This window comes from Quercus robur, chromosome 10, assembly GCF_932294415.1.
Source record: "Quercus robur chromosome 10, dhQueRobu3.1, whole genome shotgun sequence".
Classification (NCBI taxonomy): domain Eukaryota; kingdom Viridiplantae; phylum Streptophyta; class Magnoliopsida; order Fagales; family Fagaceae; genus Quercus; species Quercus robur.
Window position 1 is genome coordinate 33,111,097 of NC_065543.1, and position 21,902 is coordinate 33,132,998.

Here is a 21,902-nt window from a genome sequence, read left to right on the forward strand (position 1 = left end):
TCAACTAAATATCTAAGCATAGCAAATATGAATTAAAAACAAGGCATAATAAAGCCAAATATGTTAATCAAATTCATGCAATGAAGAACCACGATATATTAACTAATGGAAAAGAAAAACAATCAGAAGAATATAATTAAATACCTCTTGCATGAGCGCGCTCTTCAGTAGAAGAATATTTTCAAAATCAAAGAAGTTTTCACCTCTTTGATGGCTAAAATACTTTACTTACAAAAAAGAAGTTCTTAAACCAAAAACCTCCAGAACGTCTTTAATGTAAGGGGAGCCAAGGAGACAGAAAAGAAGAGCCCCTAATTCTGATTTTTTTTCCTCTATTTATAGAGGTTGGGATGCTTAAAAAATAAGCTGAATGAGATCAGATACGAATTGGAATGCATCCTTATCTTTAAAAAGTTAAAAAAGATAGGCTTTATCTCTATCAAAAAGCACCTGGGCCGAGCCGAGTGTTTGGGCTAATTAGCACTTGGGAAGTGTCGATCAGCACTTGCCATTGCCGATTTGCATTCCAAGAGTGCCGACAGGCCCTCTTGGGTGCCAGGCCTGTGTTTGGGTTTTGGTCCAATTTGGACTCTTTTTTGAGGATTTTTGAGTTGGAAATTGCACATAGACGCGTTTTTAATCCGTATTCTAAAAATTAATCCCTTTTTCTTGATATTTAGGTCATTAAAGTGATAATTATCTTGTAGATAAATATTCTAAAAAGCTTTGATTATCCACAACTTCTTTGTTATCTAATTATTCATTTATTCCCATGCAAGCAAGCCTATTTTTGACACTAACCAACAACCACTCACAAAATTATTTAATTAATTTTAATTGTTTAACCAATCAGAATTAATTTAAATTAATCACACGTGGTTGGTTCCAATGGCGGCTCTAGGAATTTTGTCCAGGGTATTCCTATTCCACTTTGAAAAAAATTTAGGTCATTTTGATCTATTTCGGGTGTTTTGAGATGTTTTGGTAAATACTGGCTGAAATTCAAGATTTGGCCGGCATGAAGTTTGTGCTTAAAAAAAAAAAAAAAAAAAAGTTCTTAAAACTGAAACAAATTTGCATTCTGTACACCGAAAAGCCTCAAAAGGAAAAAAAAAATGAAAAGAAAAGAAATAAACAAAGGTACCTGTACAATAAACTATAAGTTCATTTGAAATATTAATCAAATTATTAATTATTGTTGTTTAGTTGTTTCATTAATTTGTTTTTCTTTTATAAACTATAATTTGTTATATTGTTGTTTCATTAATTATAAAATTATTAATTGTTGTTTAGCCTAACATAATTTAATTTGTTTGTCTTTTATAATGTACTAGTCGCTAACCCATGCATTGCACGGGATTGTTTTAGATCAAATGTTAACATGTTCAGGTTTAAACATCTCTCTATTTTCAACTATTGAAAGCTTTCATCTTCAATATAAGATGAAAAATGTAGTTTGAACATTTCTTGTGATCAAATAGTCAAAATTTTACACACAATATCATTAAAAATGAGATACATACAAATATTATGAAGTAATATATTATAATAATCATAATGTGCTCTTACATTTGGTTTAATAAGTTCTTTTTTTTTTTTTTTTTGAGAGTCAATTTGGTTTAATAAGTATTACAAAAGAATCAATGCATCAAACAAATATACAACTATGCTTACATCTTAATATCAATAAATTTACAATTAAAGATATTAAGATCAAGTCAAACTCAAATTGGCAAAATCCGCCACGAACTTTGTAATTCAACTAATTGGCACCTCTTGGTGTTCCCAATGGAAACATTCAAAATTCAAATCCAATAATCTCCAACTATCAAACAAATTGAAGTTGCATTAAAAAATAAACATAAAAAATCTATTCCCATAAAAATATTTTATTAAGATAAATCCTATGATATATTTGGCTATGTAAACAAATAGAAAAGACGAAAAAAGAAAATAATTAGAGAGAATGGATGCCACAAATTGAGAGCTAAGGGGAGACAGAGTGTGACAAGCCTATTAATGTGATCTCTTGACAAAGGGAAGAATCCAGATCTCCTTTAAAATTAATAAAATCAAACAACTGTTATTATACTAAAAAAACCAAGTATTTCACAAATTAACCAAACCAAAAAAATTAAAAATAAGGATGGGAGATTAATCCAGAACTTTTTACTATTCTTTAGTGGAAAATCAAATTAGCAATGCATCAAAACCCAATCATCACAAAGATAATAGAACTTCTAGACCATACAATCATCACTGCAAATTACCTATCTAGATAATTTGGAGTTCTCACAACAATTGCACCAATAACAAATAGGATTTTGTCATATTTTCCTATTCAAATCACAGTTTCACGCATGTTTTATAAGGACGGGCTAGTCAAACAACACTTCACCTCATGAATGTGAAACACAAAATTTATATAAGTTGGAAACTAAATGAAATTCACAAACATTTTACTTTTTGTACTTAAAAAACCCATATGTATCAACCACTGCAATTGGCTTTGATGCTTTAACAACCATGATAGCCCTTAGACATCATTCCAAATTTAGATGTTAGAGCAAATGGCTAACTACTTGAATGAGGACAATCTCATCAATACACAACAGTACATTTTATATATATATATATATATATATATAAAGGCACCTAACCATTATTATTGATCACAAATCTAGCATAGAAGGAGCATAGCATCAAATATGTCCACCCCAAACATGCCCAAAATTGTGGAAGTCCCTGCAAATAATTTGAGCCTAACTTATTTAAGCATAAACCAACTACAAATTCTAATGGATGTGGCCACGACTTATGACCCACAACCTCTAATTCTCCCTTTCTCATTTTATTTTTTATTTTTTGTAATACTACTCTTTGAAGAAGTCAACAATAAGTAAAATTAGAAAAAGCAAGGAAAAAATATTTAAACTATTAAATGGTAGGAAGTACAAAGCAACCAAGAAAGAAAATTAAATGGAGACATGTATGGTTCAAATAACTTGACCCCAACTATTGATTTATTTTTAAAATCCAATATATTAAAAATCTTCATGAAAAATAAGTATTCTATTAGTCTTCATTATGAAATTCAGAAATAAATAACAAAAGTGAGTATACACACAAAACAAATTCAATCTATCCAAGTTATATATAAAACACCAGTACTAACTGTACTAAGGTGGAAAGTGGTACTATCTTTTGTCATATTTAAATACAACATGACCTGAGACCTCAAAAGCTTATATGAAACATGTTTAAATGGTACCATATAGTTTTATTCAAACATTATGTATACAAAAGTCACAAATCCAGAGATTTGAGGCATTTGTTTCAAGTTTATGCCAAACCAAAACTAAAGCCAGGCCCTAAAAAAACACACAAAAATATACATTTAAATGCAAATTTGTTAAAAAAATATGTGGTAAAATTGCTTGGAGTCATTTAAGTACATACCATTAATGAAGCATACAAATAATTACTGGCATAGACAATGCAAAGAAAGCTTTTAAGAACCTAAGACCAAGAACTTAATCTGAATAGAATAACTTAGCTTTCACCTAATATGATAGGTAACATAGTTGGGTTCATAGATTGTAAATGGATTTTACATATTGATTGTTTGAAAGACATGGAGCATGTACTGTCATGTCACGTGTACTTGTTAGACATGCTCTGTCATGTATTCTATAATTGATTAGTAATGTGAGTCAAGCTTGAATTCAAGCCAATGAGTATCTATATACTAAACAAAAGGGAGAAAAGAAAATTCTTACCTAGACAAAATGATAAAAAATTAAGTAAATCTTAGCTTTTCTTGTCTATGTTCCTACTTTCAAATAAGGATTAAAACCAAGAAAGCAATTCTACAAAAAGAAGTACATCACACATTAAAAAAAAAAATATATATATATATATAATATAATATAAACCATGTGCTAAATGGACATTATATATTGCCAAGACCATGTATATATTGTGTAAGAAGAACATCTCCATTTACAATTTTTGAACTTAATTCTAGAGAAGGAACAAAACAATCAGGTATTTTATCAAACAATTTTTGTGCATGTAACAAAGAATCTAGTTAATTAAGTCCTCAACTCCACGCCAAAATAATAAAGAAATATTTTTTTAGAGGGGTGATTGGCAAAGAGAGACAAACAAACCAAAGCTTCAAAGAAACAAAATAGTCAAACACTGAATTAGAAGGTCAAATCAAGGTGACCTAATTCGGGTTGCAAAACAAAAGATTTGATTGCTTCTATTAAATCAGACTATCAAACATTTGACCACAAATCTATGAAAACTATTAGTGGTGAGCAAAGGCTTATAGTTGATTTCATAGTCCCATACACTACCTGAAAGGAAATTCACAGATTTTTGGACCCAAAAGTGCCACCACCTACCCCATTGGAAATGGAGGCACTGGCATTTGTTGCAACCCTGGCATTGGATTGTGTAAGTGAAAGTGTACTTCGCCCCTCAATGACTAAGGTTGCAAACAGCCACAAAGTGCCTTGGAAGGGATTTTGGAAGGGCAAGGTGATTGCTGGGGGCAAAAGGATGGCATGTAACACTACAGTGTGTGCAGTTGAGGTAAAAGGAACTAGATGGGTAGTTTTATTGAGCCAAGAACTAAATTTGAGGAAAGTAGTAACTGAAGGAGACTCAAAAAATTTGTATCAATTCTATTAACAAAACTTTGAAAGGGAAAGGCCTATCTCTGTTCCTTGGCAAGCTATATGTATTGTAGAAGACACTTGTGATATGGCTAAAAAGTTGAATCCAATGGCATTCTCTTGGATAAATCATGAAGCTAATCTAGCGGCTCATTACTTAGCCAAATGAGTTCTCAATAATAGGTGGTAAGGGTTTGTTAATGAATAGTCCTTACCCTGATCAATTTGTGAATGTGATCAAGAAGGATACTTTGAATGAATAATCTTTACCCTGATTAGTTTGAATTTATCTATTGAAGCTTGCCCGGCATTTCAAAAAAAAAAACCTTGGATTTGTGTGTGGATCTGGATCATAAAGAGTGTCCATTTAAAGATTAATTAGGTTAACTGTGGTTAATCCAGCTGAACCTTAATGTGTCTAAAGCATTTCTCACGGCAAGAATAATAGCTTGATGTTAATAGTTTTCATCTGTCTTTGATAATCCTAATGCAGTCTTCAGGTTGTTCCTTTGAAACATTTGACCACAAATATACAATAAAACTTGGAGGATGCTTAATGTCAACACTATCTTTATAAGCCATGCCTCGAAGCCCAAGCCCCCTTTTTTTCAATTTGGCACAGGCATTTTGTTGAACATTTTGAGGGTGAAGGGTTGGCCTCTCATGCATAAAGAACTATCATAGTTTACTGGTTTCCATTATTTATTTCAAGCATTCCACCATAAAAAATAAAAAATAAAAATAAAAACATATCTAGTAAAGGGGAAAAAATTATAGAACAGAAAGTCTTTGTTTGTAGACTTCTCAACCTAGTCTAAAACAAATACATCAAAAACTGATATCATAGAACACACAATTGTTGCAACCAAATGGTGCTCCAATTAAATAACTCAGAATGGACATACCCAAAAGAAGCAGTGCTCCAATTAAATAACCCAGCAGTAACAAATTCAACACCCCAACAAAAATGATTTAGAAAGTAAATGTAACGTAAAAACCATCCACACCACAACATGAAAAAGGCAGAAACAAACGTAGAAAGGAAAAAAAAAATCATCAAGCAAAAGAATAGAGCACAAAAGAAATTGGGATGTATGGATACCTCAACTAAATCACCTGGCTTATGTCAGTATTTATATTGATGTGAGGAGAGGAAGGAAGACAGAGAGGCTACCGTTAAAAGCAAAAATAGAAGCTGAAACTGTAGAACAGGAAGATGAAACCGTGAGTGAAACAGTAGAACAGAAGCTAAAACTGTGATATGGCATGGATGAAACAAAACGTGAAACGATAGAATAGAAGTTGAAATAGGTGGGGAAGGGGAAGAAACTAAACCTAAAAAGGAAAGGCATAAGTTGTAACCGTGAAAAGCATTCAGGTTTGACAAAAGGAGTTAGCTGAAAAGGTTTTGGGTGTGGGCTGGAATTTAAAGTAGAGATAGGTCTCCATGTAACAGAAGGAAAGGGAATAGTATAAGTTGTAACCATGAAAAGCAATCAAGTTTGACAAAGAGAGTTAGCTAAAAAGGCTTTGGGTGTGGGCTTGGGCTTTATAGTGGATTTAAATGTATAAGAAATGGACTTTAAAGTAGAGATAGGGCTGGAAATTGAATTAAAAATTGGCAAAAACTATTTTCAAATTGAATTAAAAATTCAAAAAAGATGATAAGAATGACATGGCTGCTGACGTGGTTTAATATGAGTGTAGCAACATTAAATGCTATGCTTCAACTTTTAGTAATATATAGATATAGATTGGTTAATTAAATTATTAATTATTGTTTATTAGTTGCTTTCCCCAATTAATTATTGGTTAATTAAATTATTGTTTATTAGTTGCACTAGCACACTTCCATGTGCACATTACATTACAAGAGCCAGCCATGTGCACATTACACATCCCAACCAATCAGAAAATTTCACAATCACAAATCACAATACACATTACACTAAAAAACAATTAATATCTCACCAACACCAACACACACACAATAGAACCAACAACAACACATACCAACACCAACGGATAAGATAAAGCCAAATTCAAAAAGTCAAAAAACAGTCAAATATTAATAAAGTTAAAGCTTTAGCAGTTTAGCCAATCACAGAATCAGATAAAGTAATAAAGTTAGTCTTAAAGAACAAAGAGAGAGAGACAGTGATTTCAAATAATTTAGATAAAGAGAGAGAGACTGAGAGACTAAAAGAGAGTCAGAGAGAAAAAGATAGAGAAGTTAGTAAAATGAAATACCTTGAGGGAGCATCGCTGCAACAGGGAGGCCTGAAGGCTAAGGTTGAGGTAGTGACGACTGATGAGTGATCTTCGATGAGGGGCAAGTGAGTGACGACGACGTGACCGATCTCCGACAGCATGACCGATCTCCGTCTGTTGCTTTGGACTGAACCAATCTGCTTTGGACTAGACGGATCTACTCTGGAAGGGCGGCAATGTGCTTTGGATTGGACCGATCTACTCTAGAGGGGCAATAATTTGTTGCTCTAAGGCATTGCTCTGTCTTTAGGTTTGCTTTAGCCTTTAGTGATTTATGATTTATGATTTCTAATTTAGTGATTTAAGGTTTCTGATTTAGTGATTTGCTCTGTATTGGGGTTTTTTTTTTTTTTTTTTTTTTTTTTTTTTTTGAGAATCTGTGGCTTTGCTACCTCTGTAATCTGTTGGGCTTGTCGTGGTCTTGATGTTGGGCTTGCCGTCCGCTGTTTTTTTTGAGAGCTCTGTTACATTTTTTTTTTTTTTTAGATTTTAGTTCAATTTTTTTTTTTGGGCTTTTTTTTTTTTTTTTTGGCTTGAAAGTAGAACAAATATATATATATATATTTTTTTTAATAATTTGAGGGTGTTCCTAATTTTTTTTAAGGGTAAACAAATAAAAAAAATTTAATTATTATATGTAAAAATAAAAAATAAAAATTTCAGGTCAGGGTGTTCTTTGGAACACCTTGAGCATAACGTGGCACTGCCACTGGTTCGTTCCACCCAAACAAAATGCATGCAGACCATAAAAGCTTGATCATGTGATATCTTTCAAACTGATGGTCCGATTTGGGAATCAGACATGTCATCAAGACCGTTAGAATCTCAAGATTATTTTTATGATATGTAATGAATGAATTGATGCATGTAATGCAACTCTAAATTTTGGGTATATGAATGGTCACTCTAGCCATCATCCAAGATTAAATTATGACTGCAAAATCGAGTGTCTACACCTATAGTTAGACAAGCAATGGGATGAAACGATGACCTTCAACTCGCTGGCCTGCCGTAGCACCGCCATAAAACTCGTATCGGACAACTCTTCGTCTACCCACTCCTTCCAACCCAAAGAGGTACTCGACCTAAATTCAAAGAGAATGGGCATGGGAAGCGATGTCCCTTGGTGTATATCAAGATCAAAAATCAAAGAAGCCAAAAAGGCCCAAGACACCTTCATATCGCGATGGCAAATGGAGAGCCACACATGGCCCTTTGGCGGAGGTAGATAATCGTCGAGCATTGCAGGAAAATGAGTATGGGCATCATACCATGGGTCGATGAGGGGAGGGCACATGCTATTTCGGTCGCAACCCCCTTCCTCCTCCTCGGAACAGTCCGATTTGGAGAGGGGAGCCTCTTTGCCCACGATTTTGGCAAGAGGATCATTGGCAGCAACTTCTTTCCCTTTACGGTGGGAAGGACCCTCGCCTTTCACCAGCGTCATGATGAGTTGTTTGATTGGAAAAGATTGGTGGAGATGTTTTGGGAAAGAACTCATCCACACCATAAGAGTTAAACAAAGCACCAAAACGTGTAGCGAAGTCAGACCAACCTATAGGCAATGGCAAACATATGAATGCCAAAAAAGAAATAGACTCATATGGAAGTGGAGCACGCAAGACTCAGGCACCACTTACCAGTACCCAACCAATAGAAAGGAGGTAGGCCACGGGTTTGAGGTAAGAGAGGGTGTGGTCTGGCGGTGGGAAGAAGGGGGAAGCCTATTTTGGGGTTGCCATTCAAACTCTTTTGGGGGAAATGTCCTACAGGGATGACTAGGTGCATGCTGTAAAGGTTGGTAAGAGAGAAACCTAGCCCTTATCCGGATAAGAGTGCAAAAGGAAGTAGAAAACAAAACGAAAACTACTTTTGTCTAGGAATGAGGCATGACATGGCCAACATAGTATAGTGGTAGTGGCTAGGCAGCCGACAAACTAGTGAGCAGTCCTGGAAGGACACCCATAACAAGCCAAAAGTAGTTAAGGAGTAAAAATGGTAAATCTTGTCACAACAAGCAGTATAAAAGGCCATAGACATGCACAGTAAACAAGAACTAAGGAACACCAAAAAAAAAAAAAAGAGAAAAAAGAAAGAAAATAAGGAAAACAAGTAAGGAAAGAGAGAAAACAAGAAAATCCGAGAGTAAGGAAGAAAATAGGAGTGATAGGGGTAAAAGCATGCACCAATAGGCTACCCATTTCTCTTCCTCTCAATAGCCCATGCTCTAGCAAGTCAAGAATCTGAGATCAAGCCACTTAGGTCCATTTTTCCAAAGTGAGTAACTTCTACGGCAAGATTCTCCTCTGAGGTTATCCACATTGGAGACTGGTTCCCTTATTGGACTTGAATCTACCAAGGGGTCAATTCTATTCCTTTAGCAAATTACTCTTCCCTTCTTTTATCATGGCTGATTAATGACTAACATAACTTTCTTGTTACTAATCTATTCATGCTGTAATCATGTCATCAGACTTCTCCTTTGTGAGATTGTTCAAATATTATCATTGTCAGTATAAAAATATTTTAGTTAAAGTATTTTAGTTATCCTACTGTATTATGTTTTTCCTGCTATAACGTTTTGTAATGGTGATTCCTACCATGGGCACGTGACACGCCCAAGATTGCTGCCAGGGCTTTAACTTGCACACAAATTGGCTGAGGGAGTGTTTCAACTAGGCCATTCTTAACTCTCCTACCTAGAATCATAGGTTTGCAATACGACAAGAGCAATCTAGCTTAAGACGCAAAAAAGGCCCACCACAATAGTTTACATGAATATAATGTTATTCAATTATATACCATGACTTAGATAATTTGGTGTTTAACTTATGACTATATTTTTTATTTTGATACTTCTTTTTCTCATTTTATTTTCTATTTCTCTCTCAAAAAAGGCGATTACACACATACTCTCTCTCTCTCTCTCTCTCTCTCTCTCGCTCGCTATATATATATTATTTATTCTTCTTATTTTTTATTTTTTATGAATCATTGTATTTTTGTATATAATACTATTTTGGGTTAATACGATTTGGTAGTGTATTTGATTTTTTAAGTTTTCCATCACAAGTCTTCTCTATCCCTCTTTTAGCTTTTATTTGAAATTTTTTTTTTTTGACATAATACTTAGTTATTTTGGAAGTGAGATTTTGAATTTATATCAAAATACAATGTTGACTATTTATTTGAATGTATCTATCAACTATTAAAATTAAACCGCCCAAGATGAATATGTATAGGCAATATTTTAATTTTAACTTTTCATTGATTTATTATTTAGTTATAACATTAAAATTAAAGTAAATGAATATGTAAAGTTAAAACTGCCTAAGATGAATTTGTAAAGCCAATATATTTATACATTTAATATTATCAAAAAATTAAAAGTAAAAAATAAATAATAAAAACAATAATGATGTGGTCAATGATGTTACAGATGAGAAGACTCAACAAGAACATAGTAATAAAAATGCGATACCACTGCACATCCTTGGTGTGGTGGTCACTCTACAAGTATAAATGCTTGTAGGGTGTGAGGGGTAAGGACCGGAGTTCAAGTCTCCAAGAGGGAGCTTCACACACATATACACTTAGATTAGGTTAGAGTAGAAATTCTATCTTGTATAAAAAAAATTAAAAACAGCAAAAAAAACCTACAAAAAAGCGATATGAAGATCTAATTAAAGGCAATTAAATCTTAATAAATAAAAGTGTATGTAGTAAAAAATAAAATTTAATCATATTTTCTTTATCTTTTTATACAAATTATTTTCTTTCAGTTTGATAGGTGAAGTGTTCAATTTTAGACATAAAGCCTACTTTTTTCCTACATATTATTTTAAATAATAAATTTATAATATGGTATAGTCTCTTAGAAATGTATAAGAAATATTCAATTTTAATTTCATGTATCTATATTAGTAAACAAAACTCAATCAATAGTTCAAAACTACTCATTCGATAAGAAAAATTATAAATATAATAATATTTTTTAAGAAAATGAAAATTTTGAATAATATATTTGAAACTCAAATAGTTTTGTTGTACAGAAAAAACAAATTAGGAAAATATAACGCACAATAACATAATTTATAAAAATATGGACCGCCTAAAAAATGAATAAGATCAATCAAATAAATCCAAATAATAAAATGATGATATTTTTTTGAGATAGATAAATGAAAAATAATTTTAGAAATTGTTTAAGTTTTTGGGAGAACAAATTATTTTCCACAAAATTTATAAAATTATTCATTTTTTAGGCTGTCCATATTTTTATAAATTATGTTATTTGCTAGTGCATAATGTTCCACATTTCCACAAAAATTTATAAAATTATCTATTCCCACGCATCGCGTGGGTTAATTTGCGACTAGTTTGTATTTAAAAAAGGGAAATGTGGTACATTCTGCACTAGCAAATTACAAAACCCATAAAATACTAATTATGTAATAATTAAGAGCTATTTCCCCAGAATTTGTAACTAGAACTACAATAAGAAATTTCTAATCGGGTCAAAACTTCTTCAAGAATTTGAAATACCCTTTATTGTTTAATAATTGAGTTTCTCTTTGCTTAGAGATTTTTCCCAGGTTAGAGATTAAGGGACAATGAACTAGACACTCCCTCTCTTTTATGTAAGAAAGGTACATAGTAACACCAGCACTTGTCTTCAAGGAGTCCTCCTTAAATTAAATGTCAGATAACAATAATAATAATAAAAAAAAAATTAAGAAACAAATGTATCTAGAGGTATAATTTCATAGTATTAACATGTGGTGGAGGATTCTTCTGCAAGAGATCTTGGAGGTGAAGATAAGAAAGGTTTTGGAGGGATTTGCAAGGCTTCTATGTTTCCTTCTAACATTTCAATCACTTTACTCATGGATGGCCGATCAAATGGATTTGTCTGTATGCACCACAAGCCCACTAAGATCATCTTTCTCACCATTGCATTTTCCCCTATGGTCATATTATCAAGAAATCCTAAATCATTGTGCTGCTTAAGTCGCTTATAAATCCAATGTGGAAAATATATCTCACTGGTATTACTAATTCCAACATCAATGTTTTTTCTTCCTCCAACCATCTCTAAAATCATCATTCCATAACTATAGACATCAGATTTGTGTGAAACTCCTCCAAAGTTTCTGTTGAACACTTCAGGAGCTATATACCCTATAGTTCCTCTGGCAACGGCCATTGATATGTTACTCTCATTCCTTGGAGAAAGTTTAGCAAGTCCAAAATCAGAGATCTTTGGAAGAAAATCTTCATCCAGAAGGATGTTATGTGGTTTTATATCAAAATGCAAGATTCTAGTATTGCAGCCACGATGTAAGTACTCAAGCCCCCGAGCAATACCAATTGCAATTTGGAACAGTTTTTCCAATCCTAGGAGTGGAGTGGTAGTCTCAATGTTGCCACTGTGTATGAATTTTTCAAGTGATCCATTGGGCATGAACTCATAGATGAGAGCTCTTTTCTGACCTTCGAGACAAAATCCAAGGAGTGCGACAATATTAACATGAGAAGTTCTACTAATACTTGCAACCTCATTGATAAATTCATCTCCATTTCCTTTTGATGCATTCAGGACCTTCACAGCCACGAGATGACCATTGAGTAGCTCTCCTTTGTACACACCACCATAACCCCCTTGACCCAGTTTAACTTTAAATGAGTTGGTGAATTTTTTTATGTCTGAGAATTTATATCTAGTTAGAGCTAGTGGTCCGTAATTTCTGATGAATGCCTCAAGATCAAGTTCATTCTTTGTTTTCTTCATAAAAAATTGAATTGACGTAATTGATCTCTTTCTTCTAAGCCAACAAATTGTGATACAGGTTAGTAACACTCCAAGCCCTAAACCAGCAAGACCTGTAATATAGTTTGAACATGATTTAGTTATATCCTCTTAAAATCTAAAACCCGCTTTCCACACTAAAAATTTCGGTGAAATATTGAGGAAGTACATCACATCTTTGGAATATGCAAAAGAACAAAAAATATAAATATATTTTCTCAAGTTTTACGAACGTAATCTATTTTTCATTGGTATCTTACCTACAATCAGCCTTATATACTTGGTCCTGGTATGTTCTGCAGAGAAAATATAGTATTCATTAGTAATTAATAATACATAATGTTCAAATGAAATAATTTCAAATTTCTTGTATTGCTCTATATCACATTTCTACTCATAGGCACAGAATAAGACTAGTCTCATCGCATTGCTTTGCACATGCGATGAGGTTTTTTTTTTTTTTTTTTTTTTTTTTTTTTTTTTTTTTAAGAAAGTATAAATCTTAGGAACCTTTTTTTAAAAATAGTCAATTACTCTTTCAACCAATTTGTGCTTTTAGTATACAAAATGTTTGAGAAATTGTGTGAGGATATTTTAGTAATACAAAATGATGAAACTTAAATAGGGAATCCTGTTATTAGTAGTATAGATGATAGAAACTTATTCTTATTAACATAATAACTATATTATTCCCTTAAGGAGTCTTGGCAAGCATCACCGATGACGATCACTATTTGTTGAAGTCTATCAACAGTGATGTTCTAATAATAGAATACAAGCAAAGCTACACATGTCATTGAACCATATCCCATTCACACTAACTTTAGAACTAGCAAACGGGTAAGGTTGGGTCAGCTCAGGTTAGGTCACATATAGGTTCGAGTAAAAAAGGAGTCGATCTAAACATGTTGTAAGCAGGTTAGGTCAATTAGGTTACAAATCAATTAATTAGGTTACAGGTTGAACTTTAGTTTTCATATGTAGGAAAATAAATAAAAATTGTTAGGGTCATATGTTCTATGTATTGGCTTATTCTTTGACAAAACACACTTTACTTATAATTTGGTAGATCTAAATTGGGTTTAATGTGTCAAGAAGTATGTAAAGTTTACATCCTAAGTGGTATCATTGAAGACATGAAGATTGATTCAAGAAACAAGTGAAGAAAAGTTATTTCAGTAATTCTCGACACTAGTCTTGACACTAGCATCTATCAAAATTTAATGAAAAAGCTCGACACAAGCTCGATCTATTGAGATTTACGATTTCAGAATTCTCATATCTAAATTTCTGCCCATGGTGACTTAGATTGCTAGGGTTTCATCCTCCACAACCCCAGACCATATAAAAGATTTATTTTAAAGTCATCAACAACACACAGACTCAATTAGAGAACTCATACACTCTATGAGAAGTTATTGTGTTTTGTGCACCTTAGGGTTTTGTAAACAAGTGCTTCCAAATTTTCAACGTGCTTTGAAGTGAAGAACTTTAATTGCAGCCAACAACAATCTTTTAGTTGCTTGGAGTTAGTCACATATTAGGATCCGTGCATACAAAGAAGTCTTCTACAAGAATGAGTCCAATTGGGGATTGGTGAAAAGGTTTAATCATAAGTTGGTATTTTGGAATAGTTTAGGATAGTGGTAAGATTACTTATACTTGTAACCACTTGTAATGGTAAGATAGTGAATTCTTGGAAGTGGTGACCTAAAATTCACCTAACGGGTTTTTTGCCTTGCGAGAGGTTTTTCTCATTCATTAACAAATCACCATATTATTTTATTTTCCAATGTATATTAGTTTAATTGGTGATTTGTTGGTGTCTCCACGATTTGCATTTAATTTGACTTAATTAATTAACTTGGGTAATTTAATAATAATAACAACAACAAAAACAACAACAACAACAACAATAATAATAATAAAAAAGTTAAATCACCTAGAAATATAACTAAATAAAAAGCTACATGTGGGTCCCGGCCCAAAATAATGGGCTAGTTAAACTACGGGCCCTTCCGAGAAGCATCCTGTTCGAGGAGAAGTCACAGCCAAAACATTATTCAAGCCCAATTGCGGTAAAAGAAACCTGTCCGAGGAGTAACTCCTCCTCGGACATTACGAAGTCCGGACGAAGAGCTCGCCCCAACCATTGCAGTTCATCCTCCAAGCATATAAAAAAAAGAATAAAACCCAAAATATCTCATGGAAAGCTGCCACCACCACATTAAATGTGCCACAACCACCCTCTTGGCTGCATTAATGAGGAAAAGACCCCTGAACAGTACTACTTTGGCCACTGCAACTCACAAGGGAGTGATAAGGGTGTCTGATGGGACAGGTGCTCAAGTGGGGGCATAGATGATCAACAAGTGTAAGGTTCAGATAAGAATGAGAGAGCTAAGAATGAGAGTCCCTCAAAGAGGGGACAGAGAAATGTATTCGGTACTCAGGAAATAGAATCTTCTATTAGATATCCATGCTTGTGTTTTTGTTTCTGCAATAATATTGTCCATGCATCAGACCGACTAAGTTTACTGAGACTAAGTTCTTTGACCCATCCTCTACAAAGATTTATTGTGTGTTGCGCCTTGGACCAGGGCCTGATCAACAGGGTTTGGACCAGGAAAATCGTGCAACTACACTACAATATAATCATTAAAGAGAGTTCAATTTAATAATAATAAGAAGAAGAAGACAATCAATATAATAGATTAATCTAAGTTCACATATAATTTGGGTATTCAAAATAAATTGAGAAAATAAAGTGTTAAAACTATAGCAATATTGGAAAAGTTGTATATCGCCTTACTGACTTAATTACGTTTTACAAAATTATGTAGAATTCAACTCACTTTCTCTAATCTTCTAATTATTTAAAATTTGAGTTTATAACAAAAACTATGAGTCAGAAACTTAAAAAAAAAAAAAAAAAAAAAAAAAAATGAAGAGATTGTAAGAAAAACTAATAGTGGAGAGATGGAGGCGTTGGGGATTTAGTGCCATCAGAAAATATGGCATAAGTAATTTTTAAAATTTTATTTTAAGTTTAATTATTTTGCTTTCAGATAAAGTGTGGAGAGAGATTTGGTAGATGAATTGGTGTTGAGCTTAAAAAATGTGGTGATATGAAAAAGTATGACGGACATAATTTTGTTAGCAAATTGGTTGGATTTGAACTTGGTTAAGCTCATCCCAACCCTCCACAGAAACAGGTCTACAAAGAAAAAGAAGTGATTCCTGTTTGGTTGTGGAGTTAAAAAGAAGTGATTCATTGAAGTGACTTAATTGGCATTCATTGATTTGGCAGAATTTAGATGAGACTGAAAACTAACGAACTTCTAGAAGATCAAAGGAACTTACTAAGTAAAATAAAAGGTAAAAGTAAAACTAAACCAATTAGTCATTAGAAAACTCAGATTGTCATTTTCTACTCCTGAAGAAAAATCCAAGAAATCATTCATCGTGCCTGATTCATTCAAACCTACAAGGTGCCCAAAATAATATGAGCTGGAGTTCAAATTGAAATTGAAATCTTCATGATCTCTAACACTGTATGCTAGCGTGATTAGAAACTCCTAATATTGATATTAAAAAAAATTAACAAAAAATTAAAAAAAAAAAAAAACAATAAAGAAATTGTGCTCACAGTACTATGGTTTGCCTATGATCTGTCTAGATGAAACATAAGAAAAATTTTAAGAAAATAATCAGTGATTATAAGGAAATTTCCTTAAGAAGTACCATCATCGCAGGTTTTTAGATGAGCTTGGTCATGGCAAAAACAAACTAATTATTCTGGAATCCACATTGTCCGCTACTTCTCTTACAACTGCTACAATCATGTGCATTCCAATTCAAAGAGAACCCCATCTTCAAAACTTCAGTATAATTCATTAGCAACAAGCTTGTCAAGTTGACTCCAATATACGCACATCCACAGGCACATCAACCATAGACCAGCACGACTCCAACGAAAAGTTATGAAGCACCAATGCTTCGTTATGGAAAACGGCAAAATAATGATGGGTACTGTTGCTAGCACAGTCTAATCCATATTTAGGGTAATAAGGCATTGAAGTGCAGTTGCAGAAGATGGAGAAATCAATCTGATGATACAAACTAAAGTTAAATGGAGTTTGATCAAGGCTAACATTACGCAGAGGAGCAGGGCATGCGTCCTCTAGACCGCAGCATTGGCCACAAGAAATGACTGGTTTGAGTGATAGATGTCCAGGGATTATAGCCTTTTACCCATATTTTTTAAAATATTTGGTAATATGTCCCTATTTTGAAACTATATAGGTTCGTGTTCCTGTTTCAAAACTCGATTTTAATAAAATCGAGTTTCACAAAAAACTCGATTGGTAAAAAATCGAGTATAGTGCAATCAAACTTAAAAATATAAAAAATAAAAAATAATTGCATGGAATTTTAAAGTCCTATATCAGGTTTAGGGAGCCTTATAGTGGCGTTTTAAAGTCCTATAGCGGCGTTTTCATGCAATTTTTTGTTTCTTTAAGTTTTACTCAATTTAAATAGAACTCGAGTTCCATGCAAATTTTTTTTTTTAAAGTTTGATCGGGCATAACTCGATTTTAAACCAATCGAGTTTCAAAACAGGAGCATGAACCTATATAATTTCAAAACAGGGATATATTGTCAAATATTTTTTAAAATAGTGGTAAAAGGCTAGAATCCCCATAGATGTCCTAAATGATATAATCCTCATTGGCAATTGTTAGAACTGGGTTTTTGTCTTTGCAGATGAATGTAAAGTAGGGATTGCCACAGAGAGGTTCTTGTTCTTGAGGTATCCAGAAGGGGTAACTTACATTTGGGCCATCTCCACAAGTATGACTATATGAGGGACACAGGCCTGAAATTTTGGGTCAAGGGATAGAATGTAGCTGACTAAGAAGTGGAAGATGATGAAAAAAAAATGCATTTAAGGGAAGGTTTTAGGGACATGGAGCAGTTTTGGAGGTCCATTTGAGTGGAAGTAAGGAGCAGAGGAAGAGAAGGGCCATTAGAGCAAAAAAAGTCAACAAGATTGAATGATCTTGACCAGTCAACATGTATAACCCAGTAGTAAATGGGGAAAATTTTTGTGGCAGTTCTACTTAGCATCCACGGTAAAAGACAAATTTCAAATAAAATATGGATGATGTGAATGCGTGTTATTAGGGTAATTGTTAATAAACTATTTTTTAAAATATTTTTATACCACTTTTATGGAAAATTAAAAAAACCGTCAAAACATTAAGGTTTTGGTAACTATTTTTTTTTCCTTATTTTTTGTTTCCAAAAACAATTTTTATTATTTTTTAAACTAAAAAACTTATTTGGTAACCTAAAATGGATAGAAAACAAAAACTGTTCTCAAAACTCAATTTGTGAAGGAAACTAAAAACATACAAAATGTTATTTTCAGTTTTTTAATTTTCAAAATTAATGAAAACACGCATTTGATTTAATGAATCTATTTCATTTAATAAATTAGCATTAGAGCTCAAATTCTAGTAACAACATATTTTGGTATTTTTTTTTCAAAAAACTATTTTTTAATTTCAACTAACCAAACATGTTTCTGATTTTAAAAATAGAAGAAAATTGTTTTTTTTTTCTTTATATTCCCAAGAACAAATTTTTGAAAATAGAAAAAAAAAATGTTACCAACTATAACCTTAATTTCTTTTTCTTTTTCCCATATAAACTTTTCTAAAATGGTTCACTAATAAATGTTCTGAGGACATTCACTAACATTTCTCATAAAATATTAGGAATGACCTAATATGCTATTCAAATTTTTGACATTATGCCCTACTTGGGAAATAATAATAATAATAATAATAATAATAATAATAATGATAAAATATTTGAGAATACATGACTTTGTCGATCTATTTGTGGAAATATCATGGAAATATTTGATGATAGTCTTATAACTTAATTGATATTTTACTATATTTTCAACAAAATATTTAGAATTTAAATCTTCCATCTATTATAACTATCAATTTTAAAATTTAAAAAAAAAAAAAAAAAAAAAAAAAAAAAAAACTGTTTTCACTATTCAATCAAAGACAATATCATATGAACTAATTTGACTTTTTATTTATTTATTTGTAATTCTTTATGGCAGTTATTTTTGTTTTAGGTAAATGTCATAATAACTCACTTAAAGAAGGAGAATACTAGAAACCGAAAGTACTAACTTTGGGTTTTGAATTGGGATGTCTACTGTCTGATGGGTGATGATAACATGATATCTTTCTACCAAAAACTTGGAAGTTGCTCGTAAATATATTGGAAACTCCAGGGAAAAATTAATGTTATAAATTTGGTGACTCACTATCTTCATTCTTGCTTAAAGTCAAAGGGCACAATTAAATTTTTTTTTTTTTTTTATTTCCATATATATAAGGGGCATTAAGAATGAAATTGCTCAAAAGAAAGATAATTCCACCGGTCTAATAGATTATGACAACTTAAAGAGAAAATTACAATTTTTCACTCTAAATTCTATCTTATTTTACACTTTGCCCTCATGAACTATCGAAATGCACAATTATAAGTCTTCAAAGTTATAACTCTGTTTGATATCCCTTTGCGGTCTATTTTGGTGTTAAATATGATAGAATTAAATATTGAAAAATCAATTCACCCCTCTCCAAAACAGTTAGCAAACAGTTATATTGGTATTTTAATTCTAAATTCCGTTGGATTTAATACCAACGGGCAATAAGAGGTTAAGTGTTATAATGTTTTGGATTTGAGGGGTTTATATCATGTGTTTTGATATTTCAAAGGGTAGAGTATAAAATGAGCAATAAGTTAGGGTAGAAAAATATAATTTCCCCCAGCTTATTAAAGCATGTCTTAGACCAAAATGAGGATCAAGTCTTTTGCCTACTAAATGGACCCACATTTACCTAAAGCAAACAAACCATGGGAATGATATGCAATTGTTAACTATGCCTACTGCCCAAAGACAAAGAGAAGTGTTAAACTATGACATTATGTGAACTTTAGCTAAGAATAGGAACTATATTCTAAGCAAAGGACAAGAAATATGTGTTTCAGCCTAATCCAAAAGTGAGAAGAGAAACAAGCATGCATACATACTTGAACAGATCAAAGGTTGCTGATCTCCATCACGGCAAAAGCAGACAAATGGATGTGAGGAAGAGTTAAAACCGCATGTCCCACCTGAAGCCTCACACCCCAAACAGGTAATCGCCCAGGAATTATGGTAGTCCACATCAAAACCTTGATTCAATACCTTCTGAAGTCCCAAAGACTCGTTAATAAGAGCAGTACTCCCTAAAACTGGAACTCTAACATGTCTATGGCATTTCTCAAAACAGCTCGTCGATCCCCGTGAAGGATTCGTTTACAAAGTAATTAGCGGTATTATCTAAGCCGCAGGAAAAGTTCTTCGCGCCATCCAATCCGCTAACTTCAGAAGGGCAGTCATAGAACAAAGTTAGGTTTTGATCGGTTGGTGTGTAATAGTCGAAGTTATTAAAATCCAGAGTGGTATTGACGAACTTTGGAGTTGAAAGACATGGTCCATTCGAGAGGTCCAATCTTGTAATGGTCATGATATAATGAGATTGGTTGATGTTTAGTACGCGGAAATCTAGTTCTTCAAAACTAATAATAGGGTATTCATTGTCGTGGCACGTAAGCTTGAACTCTGGAAAACCACAATAATCAGGTCGATCACCTCCCAAGAAAGGGTACGAAATGATTTTGATCCTTCCACAATCAAAGGGAATACTGCACTCAACAAAGCGTTCAACGGCGGTGCAGTAAGATGGTGGTAATATTGTTGAGAAGAAGAATGGGGTAATGAGGGAAGAGAGAGCTAGATTATGGGATGATTAGAAGATAATGAAAAAAAGAAGTGGGAGAGAAGTAATGTTTATGACGCAGCCTAACGTTGAACGAAGACTTCTTTTTGAGAAGCGCTGAACGAAGACTGGTAAGTCCGAAAGAGATTAAAAAGCCCACTCCACAGATTGGTTTTTAGACGGCATTTTTCTGGACTCTGGAGGCAAATTTTCCCACTGACTTTTCCACACCATTTTTTTATGTCTGAGACTGTGCCGTTTTATGGTTCACAAGTCCTGAAGAAATTGATTTTCCTCAATCCCAGAAAGTTGCACTCATGGCCCAGTTGCTGAGTTCACCCGGCTATCAAAAATAGGAATAATTTAATTTAACCAATTAATTGGGCTGGCAAATTGGATTCGGTTTCAACCATCTTTAAAATAAATAATAATAAGCTATTTACGCCCATCCTTAATGTTAGAGATATATATTAGACATATTAGTCCAATATAATAGGCTCAAGTCCACTCCTGTTGTATTAGTAGTCTAGGATTTAATTGTCTATATATATTCATGTTAAGGTTCATTGTAACACATGTTTTGTACTACACTTTTATACAATAAAGATGTAACTCTTAAGGGATTCCTCCGTGGATGTAGACTGACAAGATTGAACCACGTAACCCTCGTGTTCTCGATGTTCCTATTCTATGTTTCTCCTTCCGCATCCACTCTAACATATACAACATGATATAACACATAGCATTGCTAACATTTAACACTTAAATGAAATTAAAAGACTTCCCTTTAAGTTTTGTGGTAAAAAAGTAGACCCCAATGACTTTTCGTAGAATAGACAGGACTGTCTTTCTAGGCAAGTTCATTTTTTTAGGGCATTTTCGCCTACCAAGCTATGACTTTAGTCGAACTACTTCAATGGTCTGCTTGCCTCCACTAACACGGAAGAATATACCCTGATTCCAGTATATATATCTTCTCGGTCACAGCAAGTGGGTCCCACTAATGAGTGAGATCCACTTGCTATGAATGAGAAGATACATATCTATAACATGGTATACATTTTCCCGTTAACATTAAGGTAATAATGAAATTAATTTTAGAATTATTATGAAATTAATTTTAGAGTTAGGTTATTTATTGTGTTTATCCACAAAAATGAGAGCATTATTCCTTATTATTGTGCATCATCTATTCACATAAACTATTTCATATTTTAAATGTAGACATTATGCCTGAAACTATGGATGTTATATTAATAGAGAGTACATTAACAAATG

The 21,902-nt window shown here is 32.9% G+C and overlaps 2 protein-coding genes across 2 annotated transcripts in view; both read right to left on the bottom strand.

Annotated features, from left to right (window-relative positions):
* The window catches only part of LOC126702074 (LEAF RUST 10 DISEASE-RESISTANCE LOCUS RECEPTOR-LIKE PROTEIN KINASE-like 2.4), a 71,188-nt gene that overhangs the window by 33,033 nt on the left and 16,253 nt on the right, over window positions 1-21,902 (bottom strand). The window lies entirely within an intron of this gene.
* LOC126702081 (rust resistance kinase Lr10-like) lies at window positions 11,626-12,843 on the bottom strand. Its single transcript, XM_050400695.1, has one exon. It carries the CDS (start codon window positions 12,745-12,747, stop codon window positions 11,728-11,730), a length of 1,020 nt encoding a protein of 339 aa, XP_050256652.1. The 5' UTR covers window positions 12,748-12,843; the 3' UTR covers window positions 11,626-11,727.

Excerpts from the sequence above, each read along its gene's own strand:
- LOC126702081 (XM_050400695.1), bottom strand. The coding sequence starts at position 12,747 with ATGAAGAAAACAAAGAATGAACTTGATCTTGAGGCATTCATCAGAAAT.